The 27,678-nt window shown below is 48.7% G+C and overlaps 1 protein-coding gene and 1 pseudogene across 1 annotated transcript in view; one reads left to right on the top strand and one right to left on the bottom strand.

The window, feature by feature from the left end:
- LTBP2 (latent transforming growth factor beta binding protein 2) overlaps positions 1–18,992 on the bottom strand; it is a 157,682-nt gene extending 138,690 nt beyond the window's left edge. The window contains 5 exon segments of the mRNA XM_006865607.1: positions 10,874–10,944; positions 18,151–18,701; positions 18,704–18,754; positions 18,893–18,977; positions 18,979–18,992. Of these exon segments, the coding sequence (XP_006865669.1) occupies positions 10,874–10,944; positions 18,151–18,701; positions 18,704–18,754; positions 18,893–18,977; positions 18,979–18,992 (772 nt within the window).
- LOC102830099 lies at positions 2,583–3,093 on the top strand (annotated as a pseudogene).
- Positions 18,993–27,678: the final 8,686 nt, after the last annotated feature.

The following is a 27,678-nucleotide window of genomic DNA, read 5'->3' as shown; positions in this document are numbered from 1 at the left end:
TTGTATCATCTGCATATCTCAGGTTGTTAATAAGTCTTCCTCCAATCCTGACGCCACGTTTTCCTTCATAGAACCCAGCTTTTCGTATTATTTGCCCAGCATACATATTGAACAAGTATGGTGAAAGAACACAACCCTGTCGCACACCTTTCCCAATTTTAAAACATTCAGTGTACCTTTACTGTGCTCCAAACATCTGAAGTTTGCTCTGATTTTCCACACAAAAGCCCTACCTTTGGGAGGAGCCCAAACCAGGAATGGGCAGACTTGGAGAGATTCTGGAAACAGCTCCCATTTCTGGAGATGGGAATGGGAGGTAAGAAGAATTTTGTTTCACCCCAGCTCACTCACTTCTCAGCTGCGTGGCCTTGGATATGTCTCATTGAGATGACTTCCCCTGCCTCTGTTGACTCCTCCATCAAATGGGGCTGATAAAGCCTGTCTCTGAGAGCCACTGAGTCAACCGATCATGGATGTGGAAACACTTCGTACTCTGAAAGCTGCACAGTCCAATACAACAGCCACGGGACTTCAATTTAAGAAATTGAAGCTTAAATGTGGGCATTTAAACATAAATTGATTATTAAAAAGTCACTTCCTGAGTCACACTAGCCACAGTTCAAGTGTTTAGTAGCTGCACCTGACTATCATATGGGAGCGCACAGATACAGAACTTTCCCGCCATCCCAGAAACCTCTGCTGGAGAATGTTGCAGAGCTGTCAAAACACACCTGCCCCCAGCAGCAGAGGCGAGTCGGCATCCAAACTTCTCAGCCTTGACACGTTTCCCAGGGAAAGGCCCGTTAGAGAAATGGACAACTGGGGAGAGTGTGGTTCAGGGGCAGGAGTTACAGCCAGTCTTCACACTGTCCCTTCCCACCCCAGACTGGGCATTGGCCACTGGCCCCCTCACCTGGGTCCCAGCACACTTTCTCCCTCCATATATGACCCATTACATGAGGCACTGCCTTCAGCGTGAGCTGCTTCAGCCTCTCCCCTCCTCCGAGGCTTCCAGGGCCACACCCTCTTATCTGGGAGATAAGCCTCAACTCCAGATCAGACTTGGGTCCCACACCTGAAGCTCAACTGCCCCCCAATTATACCACCATCTTTCCTAAAATATGTGTAAGTGGAACACTGAGAACCTATCCACTGACCTACGTGACTCCTCCCTCAGGGTGGGCCCTTGCCCCTTCCTCACCCAGAGGCCTTTGCTGGTGAGCCCATCCTACCCACTCACAATATTTACCACAGCCCTTTTCTGGCACTCCACCTTAGACTTCTACTTGAGGGTCTCCGTTTGTCCTGGAATTCACTCACTGCTGGAGAGGAGAAGGATCCATCTTTGACAGCTGTTTCTCCACAGCCTTGACCCTGATGTTGGAGATCCTCCTCAGAATCCACCCTGGGACTCATCCTTTCCACATCCAAGTTCTTCCCAGGGTCTTTGTCCCACAGACCTCAACTTCAGGTTCTGAGACTGCAGGCTGTGGGGAAGTCAGATCCTCTAGGACCCGTCCAGCTCCCACCACAGCTGTTTGGGCCACAGATTGGGCCGGCTGGAAACAGCACTCTAGCTCAGGGCCCCGGCCAAGTGCCCAGCTCCAAAATAGCAATTGTGTTCACATAAAAGTCTCTAATGAGAGAAAGATGCCGTTCTTGGCCTCTTGCACACTTTCTGCAGACACTGTCTGGCAGGCTGAGTGGGCCTCTACTGTTTGGCGGCCGGAGGGGAGGAAGGGGAGGTGTGAGTCAGACCTTGGCCCCCAGTCCCTTGGCATGGACAGTCCTGCTAATTGCATTAACAAATGCTGCAACATTGGGCCAGTTGGGGGCCAGGAGTTGGGGCAGAGAGCAGCCCCAATTCGTACCAGCTCCAGAAGACATGAAGAAGACTTAGGTTTGTCTCCAGCACCTGCCTGGAAGCATTAGAGCCGAAGGTCCATCCTCACAGCCCTGAGGGCCTTTCTGGGACAGCCCTTTCCAGGGGAGCAGCTCCATGGAAGACATGGAACTATCCAATCTCTCTCTCCTGCAGCAACACCAGCTCCATGTCCAGAACCCAGGAGGGTAGCAAGGGAAGGCGCACTCAGTCCCACTTACAACTCAGTCAAGGCTGGGGGCAGGCTGGAGAAGAGTGTGGCCTTGCATTGAGTGCTTACCCTGTGATCTTAATCACTTTGAGCTTTCGAGACCTTATCTAGAAAACGGTCATACATTCAAAGTTTCTAACAGCCTGTTGCTATTAAGTGCTGTTGAGTAGCTTCCAACTCATAGTAACTCTGTATAGGGTTTCTGAGGAGCGACTGGTAAGTTTGAATCGCCAACTTCGTGGTTCAAAACGACCTGTCAGTGGAGTGCTTATCCTACAGAGCCACACTAGGATGGTAAAAAGTCCCTGCGTGTACTCATCTACTAACCTAAAGGTTGGCAGTTCAAACCCAACTAGCAGTATCATGGAAGAAAGTCCTGGTGGCCAAGAAAATGCATGGAGCAGTTCCCCTCTGTAAGACATAAGGGCGGCGAACACCGGCGTGCAGAGGGCAGTCACAACGGGATAGCGGCTGGACTGGGGCAGCAGAATGTTGTCTACCAGGGTGTTGAGACTCATCCGCAAGCAAGCCATTTCCACCTCCGCGTGTGTGCAAGCAAACAGAAGTGTCGTGAAGTCGGAAGACTACTCTCTCCCAGTCTATGTCGACCGGCGGGACGACCCTTTGCCTGATGTGGCCCACGTCAAGACCCTTTCTGCCCCAGCAGGCGGCCTTGAAGGAGAAGGTGAAGGCTGTCTGGAGCACCCTTTCCATCGATGAGAAAATAGAATTGTACCACATTAAGTTCAATGAGAGCTTTGCAGAAATGAATAGAAGCATCAACGAGTGGAAGACAATTGTGGGGTCTGCCCTGCTCATCATCGGCTTCCCGGCACTCGTCCTGATCTGGAAGAGGTACTATGTGTACGGCCCCTTCCCACACACCTTCAAGGAGGATTGGGTGGCCAAGCAGACCAAGAGGATGCTGGACATGAAGGTCAGCCCGATCCAGGGGTTCTCTGCCAAGTGGGACTCCGACAAGAACAAGTGGAAGAAATAAGATGTGTGTGAACCCCCATGCAACTGAGCTTATTTACCAGAAACCGGTTACACAAAGCAGTGATAATACAAATAAATGACCAGTTTATGTGAAAGAAAGGGGGAAAAAAACCCAAAAACATAAGGGCACCATGAGTCGGAATAACTCAAAAGTTCGGTTTTTGGGCTTTTGTGTTGTTTTAGTATGGTAAACAAACTGTCCTTTTCTTCACAAAGCTTTCGATTTAGGGTGAGAGACAGCCACAAAATAAGTAAATGAACAAATTAATAAGACAACAGAAATTGGACTACGATTATGGAGGCAACAATCCAGACTGAGGCCTTGGATAATAAGGCTGATGGGGGCAGCCCTCAAAGGGAAGGGGCTTGAAACCGACACTGGAAAGATGACCAGGAGCCAGCCACATAAGGAGATAAAGAGAAGTAAACAGAGAGCTGTCTTATGAGCTAATTTACAGAGAAAGATCCAGAAAGCAAGATGACAACAGGGAGCATGGTCAGTAGCCTGTACAGAGCCAAGAAGGTGTTCCAGACTTAAAGAGGTAGCAGGGGGAGCATTGAGAAACAGGTTCACAGAGATTCCGGAAGTAAAATCAGCAGTGAAAGGCAGGTGTCCCAGGAAGAGCTCTGGTATCTGGTAGATAGTGATACCGTTTAATAAGATGAGTAAGAGCTGGGTGGGGGAGTTGGCTTGTTACTGTTGTTGAGTGCCATCAACTTAGTGCCGACTCAGAGCGACCCTATGTAGGGTTTCCAAGAGCCACTAGTGGGTTAGAGGGAAGGAAATCACAAGTCTTGTTTTGGGCAAGTTGGGATTGGAAGGTCTGGGAGGTATCAGTGCAGATGTGGAGGAGGCAATGGGACGCGTGAGTCTGGAGGCTGGAGGAGAGGTCTGGCTGGAGATATATATAAATCTGGGCGTCATCGGCACAGAGACGATGTTTACATCCATGGGAATGCATGAGATCACTCCCAAGCTGGTGCTGCGAGTAAGAAAAGGAGAGGACCCAGGGCTGAGTCCTGGAAATCCAACATTTTGTTGTTGGATAGAGGACAAGTCACAGCCAGGGACACAGGAGGGAACCAGGGCAGAGAATGCACGATGCCTACCTCAAAAGGTCACAGGGAGATTTAGTAGAGGCCATGGCATTGAGGAAGCCCGGTCATCATAATTATTATTGCATGCTAATTGTCTGGCACTGTGCCTACTGATACTCAATTTAAAAACAAAAACAAAAACAGTTGCTTTCAAATCAATTCCAACTCATGGTGACCCGTGTGTGTCAGAGTAGAACTGGGCTCCAGAGGGTTTTCAGAGGTTGTTTTTGTTTTGTTTTGTTTCAGAAGTAGATCCCCAGGGCTTTCTTCTGAGGAATCCCTGGGTGGATTTGAACCGCCAACCTTTGGTCACTAAATGATGGTCATTAATGCTTGGCTTGACTCCCATTGGTCCTCTCTTTAGGAAGGGGGATTTGGAGGATCTAGGAAAAGTCCAGGGAAAATAAAGGACGCCAAGAAACATCTGGAGACCCAGAAGAGTGGGGAGTCAAGCCATCCACACAATCACCCACTCACTCAGTCCTTTAATAAGCATGTGCCAAGTACACACAGAGGACACATAAGTATGTACAGAGTACTAGGTGTGCTGGTGTAAACCAAACCACTGGTGTGATCAGGATCTAGTATCTCACTTCAGGATGCTCTTAGGTAAAGACATCTAAAGAGCCTCAGGAGAACACACACCTGTTCACCAGGAAAATCTAAGGTGCCACCACATGGGAGGGCATGGGGGGGGGGGGGCGGTGATGAACAGGGTCTCTTGCTGGTACCACATAGCTTATATTAGTTGGATCCACAAAGATCTTATAACTAACTTTTCCTGCTAGCCACCTCCCACCTCCCTCTTCCTCATTCCCTGACAACTGACAACCAGAGTCCCATAAAGCAGTAAATCCGTTGCTACTGAGTCTATTGTGACTCATAGTGAGTCTACAGGACAAAGTAGAAATACCCCACAGGATTTCCAAGGCTGTAAATATTGTGAGGTTGGCCCAGGACCGGGCACTGTTTCATTCTGTTGTGTACAGGGTCACTATGAGTTGGCCCCTAACAACAAAATAAGTAAATGAATATCAGCTCTATGTCTTTGAGCAAGTGATTGCCCCTAACAATAAAATAAGTAAATGAATATCAGCTCTATGTCTTTGAGCAAGTGATTGCCCCTAACAACAAAATAAGTAAATGAGTATTTACTTATTTTCACGGAAATAGACTGGCTCATCTTTCTCATTCACGGAAGCAGACTGGCTCATCTTTCTCCTGCAGAGCAGCTGATGGGCTCAAATCACTTACTTTTCGGTTAGCAGGCAAGCATTTAACTACTGAACCACCAGGGATCCTTTAAGTGTCATAGGATAGTTCATTTAGAAATGAACTACCCAGAGGCACAGGTCTCTGGCTCTTGGCAGCTTCTAACCAATCAGTGAAGACTAAACTTGAAAATCCCACCCCATCCCCTGGCCCTTTCTTAGTGTTAATTAAAGCACTTGAATCTGCACTGACTGTTTCACCATGTATTATAACTACTAACGGACTATGAGGCATCGTGGTGTGGTGCTGTAGATAAAGCACTTGAATCTGCACTGACTGTTTCACCATGTATTATAACTACTAACGGACTATGAGGCATCGTGGTGTGGTGCTGTAGATAAAGCACTTGACCAAACCTTAAGGTTGGCATTCAAACTCACCAGCTGCTCCTCGGAAACTCTTTTCAGGGTCACTATGAGTCAGAACCGACTCGATGGCACTTAACAACAATATACTATGAGGGGGCTTCAAAAGCTCATGGAAAATGGAATCAAAAGATAATGGAATTTTCCCACAAACTTTTTGAAAACCCCTGTTCTCATCCCCATTTGACATATGAGGAAACTGAAGCTTAGAAACGTCAAGCAATTTTCCTGCCATCTCTGTACTAGTGAGTGATGGAGCAAGGATTAGAACTCAGGGTGTCTAGTTCCAAAGCCATAGTCTTTCCCTTCGGGACAGGATCACTGCAGAATGTATGGGGTCAGATAAACTCCCTCAGGGAAGTTAAGGAGGAGGTCAGATTACGAGGTTTAGGGTCCTTGTAGGATGTAGACCAGAAGGAATGTTGATTAAGGAGGTTCTATGCCCACCATGCACACATAGTAGCCCTGGGTCAAGAAGGGAGAAGCAATTCCATTTCCATCTCCAGGATCCTCTGAACACTGGAAGGATGTGTCTGGAAGGGCTGAAGGAACCTGAGGCCACAGAAGAGGACCCCTCAGGACAGTCCTGGGATGGGCCCTGTATTACTCAGCACATCCTCGCTTTCCCTGCAGGAGAACTTGGACCAATGCCTGGCCAATGTACCTCACACACATCCACCATCTGTCTGTTAGTGAAAGCTTGCATGTTGCTAGGATACCAAGCAGGTTTCAGCACAGCTTGCAGACTCAGACAGACTAGGAAGAAAGGCCTGGTGATCTACTGCCACCAATCAGCCACTGAAAACACAGTGGGTTTGACCTTAGACAAATAGTTAACCTCCTTTGTAATTGGAAATAAAGTCAAGTCTAGCTCATAGGGTTGTTATGAGGATTAAAACTGAATAATATAAATTATTAGGATAGTACCTGATGTACAGTAAGAGCTATGAAGGGATATTATTATGAATCCTCAAAACAACGCTCTCTAGATTATTATACCCATTTTATGAATGAGGTTCTGTGGCTAGGAGAGGGGCAATCACTTGCTCACAGACACAGAGCTGGTATTCAAGTCCACAGCTCCTTGGACCTGTCACCAGGACCCAAAAGCACAGCTCTGAACCTTGAATCTTGCTGCTTCCTGAGGTAGGGGACATAATCCATCTAGTCCCCTTTTCAATCGTGGTGAGGACAACTTGTCCCTCCCCAGAGTAGTCCCAGTCCTTAAACACTAAGGCAGAAATAAATGAGAATCCCAAGAATTCTCTAGCTCTCCTTCCCGGATGTTAGCCTGCAGAAGCCCCCAAAGCCACTGTGTGTGTGTGTGTGTATGTGTGTGTGTGTGTGTGTGTGTGTGTGTGTGTGTGTGTGTGAAGGGGTGGCTATGGGAGTGAGCCAGTCTGGGAAGACACGACAGTCTTCCAAAAGCAGCAACTATAAACAATACCCTGTCACCCCACACCCTACTGTCCTTCCCCTCAGCTGAGCAATGCCCCCCCTCCACCCCCCGCAGGCCCCAAGTCAGCTGCTTCTGCAAATACATAAACACATAAATCGCATGGGAGAGCTGGCAAAGTCACAGAGGGAAAGGCAGATACCAAGACTGGAGGAGGAGACAATGGGAGGAGACCCCGCCAAGGTGGAGGGAGGAGCTGGCCAGCAATGGGCATGAGTCTGGAGACTGAGGAGGGATGGAGGAAGGCCAGGCAGGGGGAAGGAGAGAAGGGGACTGGACGGGTGGATTAGGTGAGAAGAGGTGAGGGAGAACCAGCGTGGCTGGCTGAGCAGAGGCCACCTCTCTCCTCACTGGCTTGTGCAGGCTCACAGGTATCTGGGAGCCACCAGGGGACAGGATGAGTCTCCGGGAAACTCTGGAACTAGACTTCCTTCTTGGCTCTAGGAGGAGGGGGAAATGTCACATCCCCTCCCGTCAGCCCAGGGAGGCACCCACATGTGTGCAACTGCTAAGACAGAGCCATAAGCATTCCCTGGCGTTGGCAGTGTCCGCTCCAGCCAGGAGGGCAGCTGTGGAGAGGGGAGAGGGCGATGCAAAGCCGCTAGGAAAGCAGGGGTGCCAAGAGGCCCACGTTCCTCAGAGCTCTCCACAAAGCCTGAACCCAGACATCTAGGGCCAACACCCCACCGCCCACGTGGTTCTCATTAGGCTCATTAGCAGCAAAATAACAACAGGCAAGCAGCAAAAGCGATCTGCTAATTAGCACAAAGACCTTCCCAGGGAACAGACCTCAAGTGAGAAAGGTCTGCACCCACTGGTAGTTTGCACCAGGAGAGCCTCCAGCCCGTGTGGGGTGAGAGGTCAGGGGGTGAGGAGCCGCAGGGTGGAGGGGGCATCCTGGAGCAGCCCCCGCTGGGCAGGAGTGTGCGTGTACACATGCACTGGTACTGTGTGACAATCTGCAGACTCACCAACCCTGAGTCTCCAGTGTGGAAACTCCATCTTGCTGGAAAATCACAAGCAACTTAGGAAACTGAGAACCCCCAAGAGCTGAAGGGCCAGAAGGAGGCCCAGGCCCAGAATCCCCTAGAAGCTAGGGAGAAGCCCACCCCCTCTGAAGCCATCCGGTTCCAGATGGCTCAGCAACACTCGCCACCAGCCAACTGTGCCCTTTGTTGTTGTTGTGAAGTGCCGTCGAGTCGATTCTGACCCATAGCAACCCTGTATAGGGTTCCCGAGGAGCAGCTGGTGAGCTTGAATCACCAACCTTTCAGTTCAAACAACTTTGCAGTCTGGCGCATTAACCCACAGCGCCACACCAGGACTCCAGCTGTGCCCTGGTTGGTAGTTATGTGCCACGGAGTCAGTTCAGACTCATAGTGACCCTGCAGGGTTTCCGAGGCTATAGGCTATAAATCTTTACGGGAGCAGAAAACCTTATCTTTCTCCCACAGAACAGCTGGTAGTTTTGAACTGCTGGCCCTGAGATTGGCAGCCCGATTCGTAACCACTACGCTACCAGAACTCCTTAGTAGAGGCTAAAGTAGCTAGAACGTACAGACCCTCCTCCCTGCCTACCCCCAGGACCTCCAGAGTCCCCTAAGGCCCTGCTACTCAAAGTGTGGTCCATGGGTATCCAGTATCAGCATCCCATGGGAGCTTGTTAGAAACACAGCATCTCCAGCCCCACCCCAGATCTGCTAAATCCAAATCTGCACTTTAATGAGATCTCCAGCATGTAAGATCCAAGGCCATCTTCCTATGATCAACCCCAAACGCTGCATAGAGGCTAAAATCATCCAGGGTGCTTTTAAAAATATCAGTGGCTGGGTGTCATCCCTAGAGAATCTGCTTCGTATGAAACCACCTAGCCACCCACACCCTGGTGTCTCTGCCCTGGGGATCCCTCAGAGCTGATTCTGAGTTCTGGACCCTCCTCTAATGGGCTACATGGCCTTGGGCAAGTCATCACCTCTCTAAGGCTCTCTTTCTCCATATTTACAATGAGAAGCACGTTTCCCTTCCTCAGTTCTGCCCCTAGCTGCCGCAGAGTTGCCTTGAAAAGGAATAGGTTTTCAAACAGAACATCTGCTTTGTTGTTCGGTTTGGGTTTGGGAGTTCTAGTTTCTTTATCTGGAGGTGGAGACATAAGACTCTGCTTGAGATATATCTTCAGATAAGGACATGGGCTGGGCCAGGGGGTGACCCTGTGCCTCCTTCCCTCCCTGAAGAAATGAGCGCATCCCCATCTCATCTCCGTCGCGGGAGGCATCCAATCAATGCACAGAACACCATGGATCTTATCATGCGCCTGGACCTCACACTGGAAAGATTCTACGTGTTTGTCCTAGAGGCAGGAAGAGGTCCTGGCAGGGCTGAGGCTTTGTCAGTGTCAGCTCCAAGAGGGACCATTGGCCGGAGCCTTCTGGAGCTGCCATTGAGACCAAGAGAGCAAGCTGTATGCAGAGGACAAAGATCCAAGGATCTCCCTCAAACCCTGTGGGAATTCCAAGCTCCAGAACGCCCTAGCCTCAAACTGCTTGGGTACAATCCCAGGTCCAGCACATACAGACGTGGGTCCTTGACCAGGTGTCCACTTACCAACCTGTGATGCCAACTAATCACAGTGAAGTGTGGGAGCTGGAACTCCAGGGGGCTGCCTTGCTTTTGCAGTCTCACAAGCTGTCTTTTACAGGGGGTAGCCCTACCCTTTAACCACTTTTCGATCCCCCTCAATTAGTGGAAAATATTTGGCTTCTCATTCTCTGACAGGTTTCTACCTTCCACAGGTTCCAACTTTCACAGGTATCTACTCCACAGAATTATTGAGGGGCTGAGCAAAGTCTGGTTGAACCACAAGATCAGCAGCTCAAGCTCACCAGCTGCTCCTAGGAAACCCTATATAGGATTTCTATGGGTCAGAACCCATGCAACAGCACTTAACAACAACAACAAAGCACTGGACTGCTAGCTGCAAGGTCGGCAGCTCAGCCATCAGTTGCTCCTCAGAAACCCTATACAGGGTTGCTATGAGTTGGAACCGTTTCAACAACAAACAACAGCAAACTAAGATCGTCTAGCTATGTTGGGCACATAGTAAACATTCAGCTGTTAGCTAGTAGTAACAGTATCATTAGAGTTGAAGCCTAGGACTAGTATCCTAGCAGTAAAAGTTACAGAAGTATAATGGCACAGTAGCAGTTGGGTGGTGCTTTACAATAGTAGTTGAAGCATGTTCACAGATGCAGGATGTGAGTGCAGAAAGATCAGGTCAGATAAGATACCTGGCAGCAGAATGTAGTGAGTAAGAGGGATCCTGGAATCAGTTGTCATCACAGAGTCTATTCTGACTCATGTCTTTCACAGTAGAACTGCATTCCATAGGATTTTCAATGGCTGATTTTAGGGGACGTAGATTGCCAGGACTTTCTTCCGAGGTGTTTCTAGTTGGACTTGAATCTCCAACATTTTTTCGGGCTGTGTCTCAGGAGATAATTGGGGAAGATGGTTCTAGTCCAGGTTCTGGAGTCTCCCAGCCTGGTCACCTCCCATATAAAAAGGGACGGGTGGATAGGAGAGGAGGCACTCACGTTTGATACAGTGGTTGGTACTATTCGATGTCGTCCACCCTGGGCAGCACTGTCCCCCGCAGACGTTCCTCCTGTGGGGTCACCAGAACTGGGTGAGCATGAGGATGATCAGAGCAGGGACCATTCACAGAGCCCTTCCGAGAATCCCACCCTGGATATGTAGGCTGGAAAGGGCGGAGGCAGTAGGGCCCTGAGGTAGGTGTTTTGGGATCAGGCAAATCTAAGATTAATCCAGGCTCTGCCATCCTGTGTGTGCTATTGAGAAAGTAAAGTAACCTCTCTACCTCATCCTCATCATCTGTACAATAGAAAGAACACACCTGCCTAATTGGATTGTTAAAATGATTATATGAGATAGGATTGTAAAGCGCTTGCTTGGAGGAAGACACTCAACTGTGGCAATAATGACAGTGACCGTGAAGACAATTTAAAAAGCAACGTGCCAATGGTACACCACCGGAAAGTGGCAGAGCTCAGTTCAAGGCTGGGCTGGCCTTGCCCTTAGCCATGCTCCCATTCTATATTGTCTCTCACCAAAAACTAAATACATGGTCCTCACTCTGCAAATGCTGATCATCCAAGAGAGGCTGGAAGACATAATCCAACAGTCTTAACCAGACACTCTTGAGTCCCATGTGTGTCAGAGTAGAACTGCATTCCACAGGGCTCATAATGGCTCATTTTCCAGAATTCGATCACCAGACCTTTCTTTCACGGTGCCTCTGGATAGACTTGAACCTCGAACCCTTCAGTTAGGAGCTGAGTGTATTAACCATTTGTAGCATGCAGGGACTCAAAACAGTCTTGGTGGTGGTGGTTATATGCCGTGGAGTTGGTCTGACTCATCGCGACCCTGCATAGGGTTTCTGAGGCTGTAAATTGTCACCAAAGCAGAAAGCCTCATCTTTCTCTCACAGAACCACTGGTAGTTTTGCACTGTTGACCATGACATTAGCAGCCAGATTCGTAACCACTAAGCTACCAGAGCTCCAAAACGGTCTTAGGAGCATTCAGATGTGTCCATGAGGAGGCGGTGCCAGTAAGGAAGTTGGAGAGCGGAGCGCTGGAAGGTGAACTGAAGAACAAGGCTCCAGAAGAGGGTCATGTGGGGGGCAGGGGGGCTCAGTGGGTTAGGTGTTGGAGTGGAAGGTCAGTGGTTCAAACCCATCAGCCGTTCCACAGGAGAAAGATGAGGCTGTCTTCTCCCAGAAAGATTTACAGACTTGGAAACCCTACATATTGTTGCTATGAGTCAGAATCAACTTGAGAGCCAATGGGCTTTTTTTGCAGGGCCAAGATGGTGAGAAGAAGAGGCTGGGAACTTGGGTTAAGCTGTCTCTTATTTGGGGAGGCTTTGAGAAGGCTTATGTTCCTCTCCCAGCAGTTCTTGGCACTGGTACTGAGGGCACCCTGGAGTAACAGCTGGGTCACCACTCACCCAGCTTGCCCACACTTTGCCTTCAGTGTTTGTTCTGCTGTCTGGTGAGGCACCCAGGGCCAGTCAATGCCAACAGGCCTCTCAGGGAACCTTGAACCATCAGCAGTGTCCATCTGGTCCTGACTCTTCATCCAAAGACCCGAACACCTAGGCCAGGTGACTTCCCTAGAGAAGACTTCTGGAGATATGGCGCGGGCTGCATGGACCTATCATTGCCATCAGAAATTGTCCACCAAGCACCACTGCAACTGACGTGGGTGTGGGGATGCAGAGGTGTGGGGGCCCAAGCGTTTGGGTGAAGGACAGAGCAGGGTGGTCATTCCTGGGAACGTTTCGGCCAGCATGGTAAGCATCTGGTCCCGCTTAGGAGTTTGTTTGACATTTGAGTGGACCCCAAAGCTTGTGTGGTTTTTGGAGCCTGACAAAGAATTCAAAATAAATTCCTGCTGCTTGCAAAAGCTGAGGCCCATGCCTGGCCTTTTGGCCCAAAGTTGTGGGGAGCTGCCTCCCAGAGAGCTCCCAGAATGTGCCCCTAACCAGAGCTGTGCCGCCCCGGCCATCTGGAAACCTCTCTGGACCACCACCTGGCAGCTTCCCAGAGCTGTGAAGGCCTCCTCTCTATCAGGGTCCAAGTCACCAAGTTCAGGGTAGAGGCTGGTGCCCATACCCAGTGATTCTGAGTGAGTGCTCGGGTGGAAGGGGGAAATTGTCCACCCACTTGCAAGCCACTGCCCCTATGGTAGTGACAAGATCTCTTAGGAGCTAGGAGGTCTGTGAGAGAAAATAGGCTGCATGCCCTAGGAATTGCCTAAGAATGAGGGCCTATGGGAACCCAGACAGCAATGACCCAAAGGCCTGACAGACCAGGCGTGGAGCCCAGCCCCAGAGCCAGCTGGCACCCCAGATACCTTCAGAATAGATAGCTTGTCAGCGGACTGTGAGAGGACAGCAGCAGGGCCTGCCCTGCCTGCCCACAGTGGGACCCTGCCTTCACAAAGCCAGAATGAAAGACTGTCAGGCTGAGGCTGACACTGAAGACAGACTCCGGTCCCCAGTGCAGATCTCTGAGGGACTCTTCCAGACCAAGGGACAAGCTGAGAGACGACCATTCAGCCCACTCTGGGCTCTGCTAACTGGAGGGCACAAATGAACTGACTGCTTGGGGTGCACGGCAGTAACAATGGACTCAAAGTTACCAAGAATCACGAAGCTGGTGCAGACTGGGCAAACGCTTGGTACTACTGCACAACAGTCGCCATGAGTTAGAGCCAACAAGCAGTAGCAGCTGGGACAAGAGATTCAGTGGCTCTGGTCCGCTGGAAGGTACCACTCAGAGATTGTCTAGACCCCATCTTCCACATGCCACTGCTCAGCTAACGGGAGCTGAAGACCCAGCGTCACTACCCAGTCTTTGAGACGGCGAACAGATTTATTCCACCTGCGATAAATCTGACGATGCTGGTCCTTTGTTGAAAACCTCCCAGAAGTCGCCACTGTCCCCACCCACCTGTGCAGTCTAGCTTCTCCCACCAGCCCCCTTCCCCCATCTCCACGACCATCCACAACCTTCAGGGAGACAAACTGTCTTTGCTCAGTTGCATCACATATGTTGACACTTGGAAGCCTTCACTTAAGTTGCTTTTTCAGCTAGAATGCCTTCTTTCTCTCTCCTCCTAGCCAACTGAAGTCCTTTGTATACCCCAAGACTTCCCAATCAAAAGTCTGATTTACCCAAACTTCCCCATGATCATTTAACACTGATTGTCTCAACTTGTTGGCTCTATATGACTCCTTCTCCCTGGATCTCTTTCTTCCTCCTTTTTGTGTCTCTCGGTCTAACACAGTGCCTGGCACATGATGCAATTTTAGTACTTCTGTGCTTCACTGAGTACAGTGTTTCTCCCAAAATGGGAGGAGCTGCAGTGAAGGTGAGCAAGATGACCTGGGGTTTACACAGTACTCAACAAAACTGAGTCACATGGTGAGAACTGTGATCTTCAAGTCTCCATCTGAGCCTCTCCCAGTATATGTCAGTCTCCCTTTTAAACAAGGAGTACAACCCACAAGGTTGAGCTTTCAAAAACAATGGGTCAGGTTAGAATTTTAAAAACACTTTGTTCTCGTCATTTTTTCCTTCAGTTACCTTCTCTTTATGACAACTTGTGACCTTATGATCTTGAGTTTCCTTTTAAAATGGATTTGTTTATATAGACCAGTGAGTCAACCACTGTTTGTAACATCAAAGAATGTAACTCATCTAAACATCCCAAACCAGGAGGATCGAAAACTAGACTCCAATGAAGTAATATACAACAGTTAAAATGAATAAACTGAGGCTAATTAGAGTAACAACCATCAACACTCACCGAAGCAGCAGTCAAGAAATCAAACGACGTATTGCATTAGGCAAATCTGCTTCACAAGACTTTTTAAAGTGTTGAAGAGCAAAGATGTCAACTTGAGGACTAAGGTGTGCCTGACCCAAGCCATGGTATTTTCAATAACCTCATATGCATGTGAAAGCTGGACAGTGAATAAGGAAGACCGGAGAAGAATTGATGCTTTGAGTTATGGTGTTGAAGGAGAATATTGAAAGTGCAATGGGCTGCCCAAAGAACCAACAGATCTGTGTTGGAAGAAGCACAGCTAGAGTGCTCCTTGGAAGCCTGGAAGGCCAAACTTTGTCTCTCATACTTTGGACATGTTGTCAGGAGGGAACAGTCGCTGGAGAAGGATATCATGTTTGGTAAGGTGGAGGGTCAGAGAAAAAGAGGAAGACCCCCAACAAGATGGATTGGCCAAGTGGCAGCATCGATGGGCTCAAACGTAGCAACAATCGTGAGGTTGGCCCAGGACCAGGCAGTATTTCGTTCTGTTGTGTATAAGGTCACTATGAGTTGGTACCAATTTGATGGCAGCTAACAACAACAACAATTATAGTAATATGGGTCAAGCTCAAAAGTCTTATGGGGGGAGCAGAGAAACTTGTAAAAGGAAAGTCATATCATATAGTACCACTTATATAAGTTTAAAATAAAATATGTAAAACCAGTATCATGTACTTTTACGTGTATACGTATCTGTCGAAGTCGTATGAAAACATACATGGGGATGGTAAGTAAACTCAGCACAATGGATAACTCTGGGGGGAAAGGATGGCAAATTTATAGAGGAAACTTCCCCAACAGCATTTTCTATGCTTGTAAAATATCCTAATATTTTTTAAAATAGAAAGAACACAAAATCCTGTCCTTTTAAAAGTTTTTAAATTTAAAGAAAAATCTTCATAACAAAATGAGAGAGAGAAAGAAGAGGAAAAAGAAATTGTGAAGACAGCATATGATGTGAGGTTGGTTCAAGCATCACTGAGGCTGGTGACACACTGACTTAATGAGTCCCCTGCAGAGCGTAAGTTTCATCCATGAGCACAAGGGCTGTCACTTTTAGCCACTGCTGAATCCCCAGCGTCCAGCACTGTGCCTGGCATGTAGGAAGCCTTCCACATATATTTGTTGAATGAATACATGAAAGGATCCCCAGTAGTAATGAGGCAATCCCAAACTTTACCACCAGGTGGCACTTTGTCCTTGGCCCTGAACTGACTGACCACAAGGCATCTGCTAGAGCAATCAATCTGGCTGGTAGCCATTGGCTAGGAAAGGACTGGGTAGAGAAAGCCAATGGATAAGATTGTCACTTGGCCTCGTGCCAGCTGACAAGCTGGAGTGCCAGAGGAACCAACCCTTTATCAAAGCTGCAGAAGATAATCTGGGGAAGGAGCCAAGGATTGAACATGTGATGTGTGCACCTGCATACAGCAGGTGCCTGTAGGTGCTCCCAGCCCATGTCCTCCCTCACACACCTGTGCATATCCATCAGTCTTATTCTGGTGATGATCTGCTTGGCTCATCACCACTTCATTTCCTGACTTCTAAACAGCCCACCTCCCAACACTCACCCTTCACTCCTCCACCTGCACCCACCCCTTACATCATTCCTGCCTACATGTCGACACGACCCAGGGACTTCAAAAAGTTCATGGGAAAACTCCACTCTCATTTCATTCGATGGGTCCATGAACTTTTTGAAGACCCCTCAAATAAGGTCTTCTATGATCCAGCCTCAGCACTCACAGCTCCTCTACACCAGGGTTGCAGTCCCGACCCTGGACGTGCCATCAGTGACACATCTTGTCCTTGGGCAATGCTGCACCTTCATGCAACCTCACCTCTGGAGCCCACTCCCTTTCCCTCCTGCTTCCCCACATGCTGTTGTTTGAGTCCCAGGGGCTCTCTGCTCACACAGCTTTCCTCTCCTCTGAGCTCCTCGACGACTTCTGAGTGAAGCTTCCAGCACCAGAAATCACATTCACCAGTACACATCTGTTCATTTCTCCAACTCAATTTCATGTCATCTATTCTCCAAGAATAATGCCTTGTCTCTGGGGTCCTGCCCTTTAAGCCATGCTCCACATACATGCTGATACAAAGCAAATATTCATGTGCACAGGTTAGGAAAATAAAATTAAAAAATGGAAACGTGGCAGAAGCTTCAGAAATACTTGTTGAGTGATACAATAAGGAAAAGACTCAGCTTTTCTGGGCCTTCCATGAGCAGAAGGGAGGGAGTTCATTCACTCATTCAACAGATGCTTAATGAACTACCAGCTCTCTGCAGGCACTGGGGACACAACAAGGAACAAAGTTCCTGTTTCCTGTTTTCATGCAACTTACATTAAGTGGGCCCTCCCATGTGTAATATGTCAGATTGATAAGCATAAATCAGGATGAAGGGAGAGAGTGATGGAGCAGGGTGTTCAGAGAAGGCCTCTTGGATCAGAATGAACAGAGGGAGTAAGAAGGACTGAAATTATGGGGAAATTGTTCCGGCCAAGTGCAGAGAGCATGAGGCAGAAACCTCGGAGTAGAATCGGATTACACTAAACCCAAATGGTAGATAGGGGACAGGCCAAGACCGATGGCATCTCTACCCAGCCTGTGCCCTCCGCTCTGAAGACACATGTCATGCCCAAACTAAGCTGAATGCCTAGCACTCATGATGAGCCCCGATTGGGGGAGGAGGTGCCGGGGAGTCTCCCTGCCGGCACTGAGTAGTCCAGGGTGAAGAGCTAGGGAAGTGTCGCCCTGAAAGGTGGTCCCGACCCCGAGATACACAGGCGCATTTTGTTAAGTGCTGTCAAGTCGATTCAGACTCACAGCGACCCTGTGTAGGGTTTCCGAGGAGCAGCTGGTGGGTTTGAACTGGCGTCCTCTGAGTTCGCAGTCGACTTCTGATCCTACAGTGCCACACCAGCGCATACAAAAACCCAATTCTCGACCTATTCACCGTGCCGCAGCCACATCAGGGGCAGGCTTCCTGCCCAAAGGGCCCTTTGAGCCTGCGCCTACCCCCGCCCCCACCTCCATGTCCTGCCCAGGCCGACCTGCGCCCCAGCCCACACTCTTGTCTATGCGTCTGCGCTGCTGCCAGCCTCCTTCCCCAGACGCTTCAGCTTTCCGACTCCTTTCAACCCTGAATCCGAGCGCTTCCTCTCGAATCCCGGCCGCGCTGAGCACTCGGGCCACGCAGAGGTCCCTTAAAGAAGGATTTCACGTCGGGGATCTGCACCAGCTAGTGCAAAGAAGTGGGAATGGCGGAGAAGTGGGAATACTCTTTCTCTAAACTCCTCGAAAGCACCTCAGACTCGGTGCTATATCCCCGCAGCACCGAGGCCAGGGGACGCAGGGCTCCCTCTACTCTCCGCTACACACTCCTCCACATGAGCGCGCGCACGCTAGCCACAGTCCTCGCTCCTCCCAGCCACCTCTCCCGTGCTCACCCCGTGAGCCGCCCTCGCGTTGGAGTTGGGGGCGCAGTCCCGGGCCGCTGCGAGGTCCGGGGGCGAGATCGAGCCCAGGCAGCCGGGGACTGGGCTGCGGACTGCTGCTGGCGCAGGGGACTGCTTCTCCGCGGCTGCGCAGGTGGCTGGACACGGCGCGGCTGCAGCGCGCGGGGCGGCATCCTGGCCTCAGCCTCCGCGAGACTTCTGGGGCTCCCCCAGCCCGGCTGCGCCCTCTCAGCGGCAGTCAATCTCAGGTCGGACGCGTCTTGCTCTCGGAACAGACTGTACACTTTTGCTGCGGATGCCGTGGGGTGCCTGCCCCCAGGGCGCCTCAGCCGATTCGCGTTTCTGCCAGCTGTCTCGTATCTCCCCATGGGGTCCCTCTGGGCTTGACCCATGCCCGCGAAGAGAACCAGGAGGAGCGGCAAGAAGTCCCTCCAGGGGTTCCGCAGGACAAATCCGGAGCAACGGGTGGCCGGCGATGGCCTCATGACGCGGGGGGCGGCGGTGAAGCCGTGCGCTTGGGAACTTGGGGTTGGCGCGCCCGAACTGCCCGCCGTCTACGCTCCAGATTCTGCCAGGCGGCTCGTTTTCTCCTGGTCTAGAAGGCCGTTGAATCAGCCGACTGAGGCGGACTGTCCCGGGAGCGTGGGCCGGGCAGCGAGTGCAGCTGGGGTCTTCGCGACGTGCGCCTGACGTCCACTCTAGGTCTCCAGCCCTGCGCGCACCGCCGCTGCACCTTCGCGCCTCCTCGCCTCTTACTGAAGACTTCTGGAGGAAACCGGAGGGTTTTATTTTTGGAAACCTCCCCCTGCTTTTTGGCCTTTTATCCACACCATGCCCCCTCCTCGGAGGGACAGCTCAGCCCCCTCATTACGGGAGAGGGAGAGAGGAATTCCAGCAACACCCACTTTGGCACCGGGAAGCGAGCAGGCGGCGAGGGCGATTAACCCCTGAGGAGCTTGGATGGCGCAGGACTAACCCGAGGGCTGGTAGGGGAGATGGCGCTGCCAGACAACACCTGTGCTACCTTTCCCAGACCTGGGCAACTTTCGACCTGTCCCGAGTTTAACTGCAGCTCTGACCACCGAAACATTCCCGGCTGGATGACCAAGGCAGTAGCCTTGAAGGTCTCTTGGAGACTTGGCGAGGTACTGAAACTTTTGTGGCAGAGGCAGGGGGCTAGGGATGGACTTCAGGCCCTTACGCTTCCTGCCCCAGCCGCTGGGGGCGCCCTCCCGGAGTGTGAGCCGGCGCTGGGCACCGCCAGGGAGCTTGCCTCGCTCTGGAAGGTCGCCTGGGGGCGCGCGCCCTCTAGTGGAGTTAGCCTCTTCCTTGGCCATTATGCAATTTGAGAAATGAGAAACGTGCCGCCGCTAGGCGCCTGGATAGTGTGTGGCTGAAAGCTCTGAACTCCAAAGTGGCCTTCATCGCTGTCTAAAGTCTCTTTAATGCTAGAAACTTCCATTCCTTCCCTCCTTGATTTTAATCTTGCGTCACAGGCGGTGGTGATGGCGGAAGCTGGAAAGGATGTCCTCTTTTCACATTAATAAGAATCAAGTAACTCAGTCCCCTGGATTCTCCCACCCAGACTCTGATTTCTTGGGCAATTTTCCAAGGAAGATTCTCTGAGTTTCTGACTGAGCTGGTATTCAAACCCAGAAGAGGAGTGTGAACTCACATTTTCTTGTGTTGGCAGTGAGGGACTTAATGCCCAATGCTGTCCAGCTGAGCACCCCCACAATCAGCTTAAGTGCACACCCATGGCCTCCCGCTCTTAAAGGTCCCGGCTAACATGGCTGCCCCTGGTGCATTATTTGACAGACAGTCAAATGTCATTAGGTCGTTCCGAATCAATGCGACCCTGTATAGGAGTTCCAAGGCTGGTGGGTTTGAACCGCCAACCTTGCGGTTAGCAGTCCAATTCTTATCCTCCACACTACACCAAGAGTCCATTTTACAGCCTCAGGTTACCCAGTTCTGGAGGCAGAGCAGGCAAGAGGGTACCACTTTGCATCTTCCCACACTATACAAAAGACCAGCACAGTTGCTACCTCATGTTGGAAGAAGTTTCTCTCAAGAATACACTTGTCTTAGTCTTGTCGAGGTGCCACTTTTTTTAAGGTCCAATCCTTACCTTGACCTGTTGTTGAAGTGCCATTGAGTGCATGGTTTCTGAGGAGTGCCTGGTGGCTTTGAACTGCTGACTTCGTGGTTGGCAGTACAGTGCTGATCTTACAGCGCCACACCAGGACTCCGCAACCCTAAGTGATCTGACTCCCTTGCTCAGAGCTCACCAAACTGCGCAACATTGGCCTTCTTTCTGATCCTGAAATAAGTCAGGCTAGTGCGTGGCACTAACTTCTCCATGTTTTTCTGGGTTTAATTCATCACTTTACCCACCTCTCAGTTCAAATATCACCTGGAGTGACTGTCCCTGACTCCTCAATGCAAAGCATCCCCACCCCTCCTCCATCAACCACCAAGTCACATTCTACCACATCACCTTGTTTTATTATCTTCATTGCTGTGATGAATAGTTGAAATGATTTGTTTACTTGTACTCATGTAACTGATTTGTTGAGTTGGCTGAATCTGAAGAGAGACAATCAGGAAATGGCTTTCTGTTTCTCCACCCACTTCTTTCCATGCTGTTACGGTGACTTTCCCTTCCCCACCCTCATGACATCTCAGAGTCCTTGGCTTTTCCATCCCCATAAATCACAAGGCCAGTCTCATTTTGGTAATTATGACCACTTTTCAGGGACAAAAAATTCTGGTCCTGTCCAAGACAAAACTGCAATCTCATGTCTAATTGAAAAATCCTCTCCTCCCTCCACAGACCCATCGTAGTGGGGAGATCAGGAGATCAATGAGTGGTCTTGTTTTGTATCTTCTTTTTTTTCTGTGGCTTTTCCCTGTCGGGGTCAGGAAGAGGGGTTGAAGGGAAAGTGGCAGTCTTACATGACAGGTACCCTTGATTGGCAGGTGCTATGCATTGGCTTTCACGGGTACATTTGTAGATTTTTTGGGAGGCTCTCTACAGGACTACAATGCCTCCACGCCCCACCCCCACCCCCAGTTAGAATACAGCACAGTTTGGTCAACTTTATGCAAAGCCCTGCATCTTCTGCCCTGTGTGGGGTTTTCATATCCATGCCAGACAAATCAGTGGTGAGCTGGTTGCTCTTCACTCTGCCATAGAGCCCGTCCCCCATCCTGCCCCAGCCCCCACAGTCGGAATCCTCCAGACCGGAAGTGTACAGCTGCAGATGCAGCATTCTGGTTCTCAATTCCTAGAGATGATGGTGGTGTTGTTAATGCCATTAAGTCCGTTCTGGGTTTCCAAGGAGCAGCTGGTGAGTTTGAACCACCAACTGCAGTTAGCGGTCTAGTGCCATACCAAGTCTCCAATTCCTAGCGATGTGGTGGTGGTGGCTATGTGCCGTGGAGTCGGTTCCGACTCATAGCGACCCTATACAGGGTATCTGAGGCTGTAAATCTTGACAGGAGCAGAACGCCTCATCCTTCTCCCGCGGAACAGCTGGTAGTTTCAAACTACTGACCCTTGTGGTTCGCAGCCCAATTCGTAACCACTACGCCACCAGAGCTCCTTAATTCCTAGCGATAGATCAGAGTAAATCAAAACATATAGCTACTAGGGTTTCCATTCATACATAACTTTATTCCAAGCAAAATGTGTTTACATGTGTCTCTGCCATCAGTGGATGGCTGCAGACGAGGTGTTTCAGGAATACATTTGTTTTAGTTTTGTCAGGGTGCCTCAAATTTTTTTTAAAAAAGGGCCAATCAAAACAATTGCTTCAGAGAAGATCTGCTGGGCCAGATAAATTTAAGGCAGGAAGGTCAGCTTAGAAGATTATGGCAAGTGGTTTTTGGAGATTCCAAAGGGATATGATTTTCTCAGGACAATCAATGTTGGGGCTTCTCATGAAGGCGTTTTAAGGAAACTGAAAACTGCATTGTGAGAAAAGGGCAGGAAAGTTGCACGGAGGGAATTTTTCCCATCACAGGGCACCTGGCTCATTCTTTGATGGTAACAAGGCTTGTCCTGTGAGAATTTTGTTGGGCAACCTACAGCCTGATATTGACCCTTCAGGCTTCTTTTGGTTCCCCAAACTCAAAGGACATTTAAAAGGAACACAACTTGTGTCCCCCAAAGATGCCAAAACTACTGTTAACTATTGATACCGTGTAAATCAAAAAGGGCAGAATTCGTCGGAGAAGGGTTTGTTGTTGTTAAATACCATCGAATCTGTTCCCACTTACAGCCACCCTGTGTAGGGTTTCCGAGGAATGGCTGGTGAGTTTGAAGCACCAACCTTGCGGTTCAACCTGCCTTTCAGCCCAGTGTTTATCCTACAGCTTCACACCATGACTAGAGAGATGGGAGCACCCCCTTCGTAAGTGTATAGACCTAGATGGAAAATATGTTCAAACTAATAGCTTCACATTTTGATATTTTTGCTTAATAAAGATGTCTATGATTAAGGCACTTGTTCTCTAGCTCAGTGGCTTTCTTTAGTCCCTTCCATTTGTAGACTGGGATTGAGGAATGAAACTGAATAGTTGTTGAAAGCATTTTGCCTTTAGTAAAGTATTTGGCACTTTTCTTTATAATGTGAGAATATTAGCAACAAAAGACCTGTTCAACAATGCATAAAACTGGTTATCGTCTGACTTCTCAAAGTGAGAGCGTTACAAAAATAGCTATCTTGCTTGCATTGCTTATCACTGTTTCTCCAAATCCTAGAATAGTGCTTGGCTCTAACAGAAAGGCAAGAAATAAGTACGGAATGGATAACTAACTGATTGAGTAACAGAATTAATCCCACCAAGCAGACATCCATTCAATTCATTCTGAGAGAAGAACGAGGTTGTGGGTGATAGTTACTGGCCTAAGCTCAATCAATGCTTGTTGCCTTTCTGTCTAGCCCTAAAGGACTTTAGGTGTATGTCTCCTTGATTTGGAGGATGAATGCTTTCTCAATTTCCAGGATGCTCAGTTCCCTTTCTGGCCATGGTTCAATCTCAGCACCACATGTCTATCTCCTTTTCAGATACCTGCTCAACTCTGACTCCAGGCTTCCTTCTCCCCATAATCTGCCCAGTTCCTTCAGGAGCTCTCCTCTTCATCCCTCAACACTCACCTCCGGTCCCTACGAGCCCCTCCAGGCCAGAAACCTTGGCATCATCTTCATCCCTGAGCTATTTTTTCCTTCTGTGTGTCCAAGTCATTATTCCAGCGCCGTCTCCTCTGTCTGCACTTCTGGAAGTCTGCCGCCCATTCAGCCTCTCACCACTCGACCTCAGCCAAAACCATCACAGACACACTGCCCTCACCACAGGAGCCCCTCCTACTCCTTGGTGAGTTAAGTGGTCCTTGGAAATCCCCACCCTTACTCCTGGGGGTTCACGGTCTGGCAAATTGACTCCAAAGACTGGCATCTCCTGGCCCCACCCAACCCAGCCCCATCTTCCTTGTCCTGCCTCCCTGTTACTGCCATCATCACTCCCTTCCCTGTGACTGCTGGGACCTGTAGACATGGCTCTTCAAAATCTCTGATTCCATAAACACTTTGAATTGTGTATGTGTGTGTGTTTGTGTGTTCAAAGCTGCCAAAATGTCTTGAGCCTACTATGGCCCAAACACTGTGCTAAGCACGCTACATGAATCAACTCATCTAACTAAACAAAAGAGATATTATGGTGATTGCACTATAAAAAGGAGAAAACTGAGCTTGGGGAAGGTTACAGGCTTGCCCAAGATCACTTAGTTGATAGGGAGCAAACCCAGGATTCAAATCCTAGTCATTTCCCACCAGAGCTCACTGCACCATCTTGCTTCCAACCTGAGCTTCTGAGCCATTGGCCTTCCTCACAACTAAAGTGTTAGCTCTCCAGCAGCTCCCACCACAAAAGCACCCTGACTTCCCTGAGACCTGAGGTTATCAGAATGCTCTGCTCCCCGCTTCTTTTCCTGCCCAGTAACAGAATGGAGGGGGCTAGTTGACTGTTCCCAACATGGCCCCTGACTCACCATGTGTCACTTCTCCTCCCTGGTGGGGCAGAGAATGATGCTGAGCTTGCTTGCCCATCTCTTGGGTTTAGGGACAGAAATGATCTCTGGAGAACTCTGCAGAACCTCCCAAGGGAGTGATAAAGAGATTCCAGCAGAGAAAGGTTTGCCTGGACACATGCACCACCAGGGGGCTGGCAGGCTGCTGGATACCGGGACAACCTAATTGCTTTCCCATGTCTTGCTGGAACAATGCTGGTAGCCAGAGAGCTACCAGAACCTTAACTAATTTGGTAAGCAAGGACAGCATTTCTACTCCCTTTGCTAAGACCCAGACTCCCAACAGAATTCCAGGGATGCTTCTGGACTTCCAGCCCTGAATTCCTCTCCCCAGGAGAGTTTGTTCCTCTGCTTAGAACAAATAACACATTTCCTGGTTAGTCAGTGGGCAGAATAGCTGAAGGAAGGTTGACTGGCCCCCAGCCTTCCAAAAGGGAGTGGCTCATAGCTCTGGATAGCCTTCTCCAGACACTGGGCATCTGGTACCGCTGCACTGTGCAGTCTCAGCCTCCAGTTCATAGGGTAGAGGCTGTCTGGAGAGGCCCCAGGTCCTTCCTGTGCAAGACCTTCATGACCTGCAGGCTACTAAGACCACTCCATCCATGACACCACACCTGGCATTCCCCCTGCTCTGGTCTGCCAGGACCTGATTCCTCCAGGTGAGTGGAATGTGATGGCAACCATACTGCAATGGCCCATGCAGAGCTCAGGTGAGCTGGCCTATGGTTGCAGAATGTTCTGGAAAGGGCCCCTAACCATCCCCCTGGTAAGTGTTTTCATCTTCTGTGAAAAAGACTGAGTTCTGAGCTACCATTGGCCTCTATTTCCTCATTTGAAAATGAATATAATGTTGCTCTTCTTGCCACGCCCACTTTTAGGGCAAATTAGATAACCAGCCCTATTTACCATCATGGGAGGGACTGATGACTACTATACCATGGTATGGTACTGGGTTACTCACTGGCCTGCCAACCACAAGGTCAGCAGTTCGAATCCTCCAGTGGTTCTGAGGGAGAAACATGAGGCTTTCTGCTCCTGTAAAGACGTACAGCCCCAGAAACCCTATACAGGGTCGTTATGAGTCAAAATCCACTCAGTGGCACATAACCACCAACCAACACACCATTCCACCACTTACCTGTCAGTTTGTCATACTGTGGTGGCTTGTGTGTTGCTGTGATTCTGGAAGCTATGCCACGGATATAAGGTGGAAAAGTTTCAGATGAGCTTCCAGAAGAAGACAGGCGAGAAAGAAAGAGATGTGCTGCTTCCAAATATTTAGTCACTGAAAACCTTATGAATAGCAGTGGAACACTGTCAGATACAATGTGGGAGGATGAGCCCCTCAGATTGGAAGGCACTCAAAATACAACTGGGGAAGTGCTGCCTCCTCATCAAAGTAGAGTTGACCATGATGATGCGACTGGAGTAAAGCCCTTGAGACCTTCATTTGTTGGTGGGGCACAAGTCAAAATGAAAAGAAACAGCTGTAAACATACATTAATAATTGGAACATAGAATGTACGAAGTATGAACCTAGAATAATTGGAAATTGTTAAAAATGAAATTGTACGCATAAACATTGATATTATAGGCATTAGGGAGCTGAAATGGACTGGTATTGACCATTTTGAATCTGACAATCACATGATTTACTGTGCTGGGAATGACAAATTTAAGAGGAATGGTGTCTCATTCATCATCAAAAAGAACATATCAAGATCAGTCAAAAAGTACAATGCTGTCTGTCTGTGATAGGATAATATCCATATATCTATAAGGCAGACCAGTTAATATCACCATTATTCAAATTTACTCATCAACAACTAAAGCCAGTGATGTTAAGAATTGTACCAACTTCTTCAGTCTGAAATTCATCAAACATGCCATCAAGATGTATTTATAATTACTGGTGATTGGTATGCAAAAGTTGAAAACAGAGGAAGCATCAGTAGTTGGAAAATATGACCTTGGTAATGTAAATGATGTTGGAGATGGCATGATAGAATTTTACAAGACCAATGAGTTGTTCATTGCAAATACCTTTTTTAAACAACATAAAGGATGACTATACACATGGACCTCACTCAATGGACTACACAGAAATCAAATTGACTGCATCTGTGGAAAAAGAAAGTGGAAAAGCTCCATATCATCAGTCAAAACAAGGCCAGGGGTAGATTTTGGAACAGACCATCAATTGCTCATATGCAAATTCAGGCTGCAGTTGAAGAAAATGAAAACAAATCCATGAGAGCCAAACTATCACCTTGAATATATCTTACCTGAATTTAGAGATCATCTGAAGAACAGATTTGATGCATTAGACACTAAAGACTGAAGACCAGAAGAGTTGCAGGTTGACATTGAAAACATCACAGAGAAAGAAAGCAAAAGGTCATTAAGAAGACAAGAAAGAAGGAAAAGGTCAAATGGATGTCAGAAAAGACTCAGAAACTTGCTCTCCAGCATAGAGATGCTAAAGCAAATGGAAGAAGTGAAGAGGTAAAAGAGTTGAACAGAAAATTTCAAAGGGCATCTCGCGAAGACACAGTCAAATATTATAATGAAATGTGCAAAGACCTGTAGTTAGAAAACCAAAAGGTAAGAACATGCTCAGCATTTCTCAAGGTGGGAGAACTGAAGAAAAAATTCAAACCTCGACTTTCATTATTGAAGGATTCTGTGGACAAATTATTGAATGATGCAGAAAACATCAAAAGAAGATAGGAGGAATACACAGAGTCACTGCACCAAAAAGAAATGGTCAATGCTCAACCATTTCATGAGATAACACATGATCAAGAGCCACTGATACTGATGGAAGAAGTCCAAGGTGCGCTGAAGGCACTGGCAAAGAACAATGCTCTGGAAACTGATGGAATACAAATTGAAATCTTTCAACAAACTAATGGGAAACTAGAGGCACTCACACTTCTTTGTCAAGAAATTTGGAATACAACTATCTGGCCCACTGACTGAAAGATATCTGTATTTGTGCCCATTCCAAAGAGAGGTGACCCAATGGAATGCAGAAGTCATCCAACAATATCATTGATATCCCATGCGAGTAAAGTTTAATGAAGGTACTACAGAAATTATTGCAAGCATACATTGACTGAGAACTTCCAGAGGTTCAAGCCGCATTCAGAAGAGGACGTGGAATGACATGGAATGAAGGATATCATTGCTGATATCAGATGGATCTTGGCTGAAAGCAGAGAACATCAGAAAGATGTTTACCTGTGCTTTACTGACTACGCAAAGGTTTTCAATTGTGTGTAACATGACAAGCTATGGACAACATTGTGAAGTATGAGTATTCTGAAACACTTAAGTGTGCTCCTGAGGAACCTGGACATAGACCAAGGGGCAAGTTGTTGGAATAGAACAAGGAAACACCGAATGGTTTAAAATGAAGAAAG

The sequence above is a fragment of the Chrysochloris asiatica genome, unplaced genomic scaffold, assembly GCF_000296735.1.
Source record: "Chrysochloris asiatica unplaced genomic scaffold, ChrAsi1.0 scaffold00079, whole genome shotgun sequence".
Lineage (NCBI taxonomy): Eukaryota > Metazoa > Chordata > Mammalia > Afrosoricida > Chrysochloridae > Chrysochloris > Chrysochloris asiatica.
This window is presented reverse-complemented; position numbering and strand designations above follow the sequence as displayed.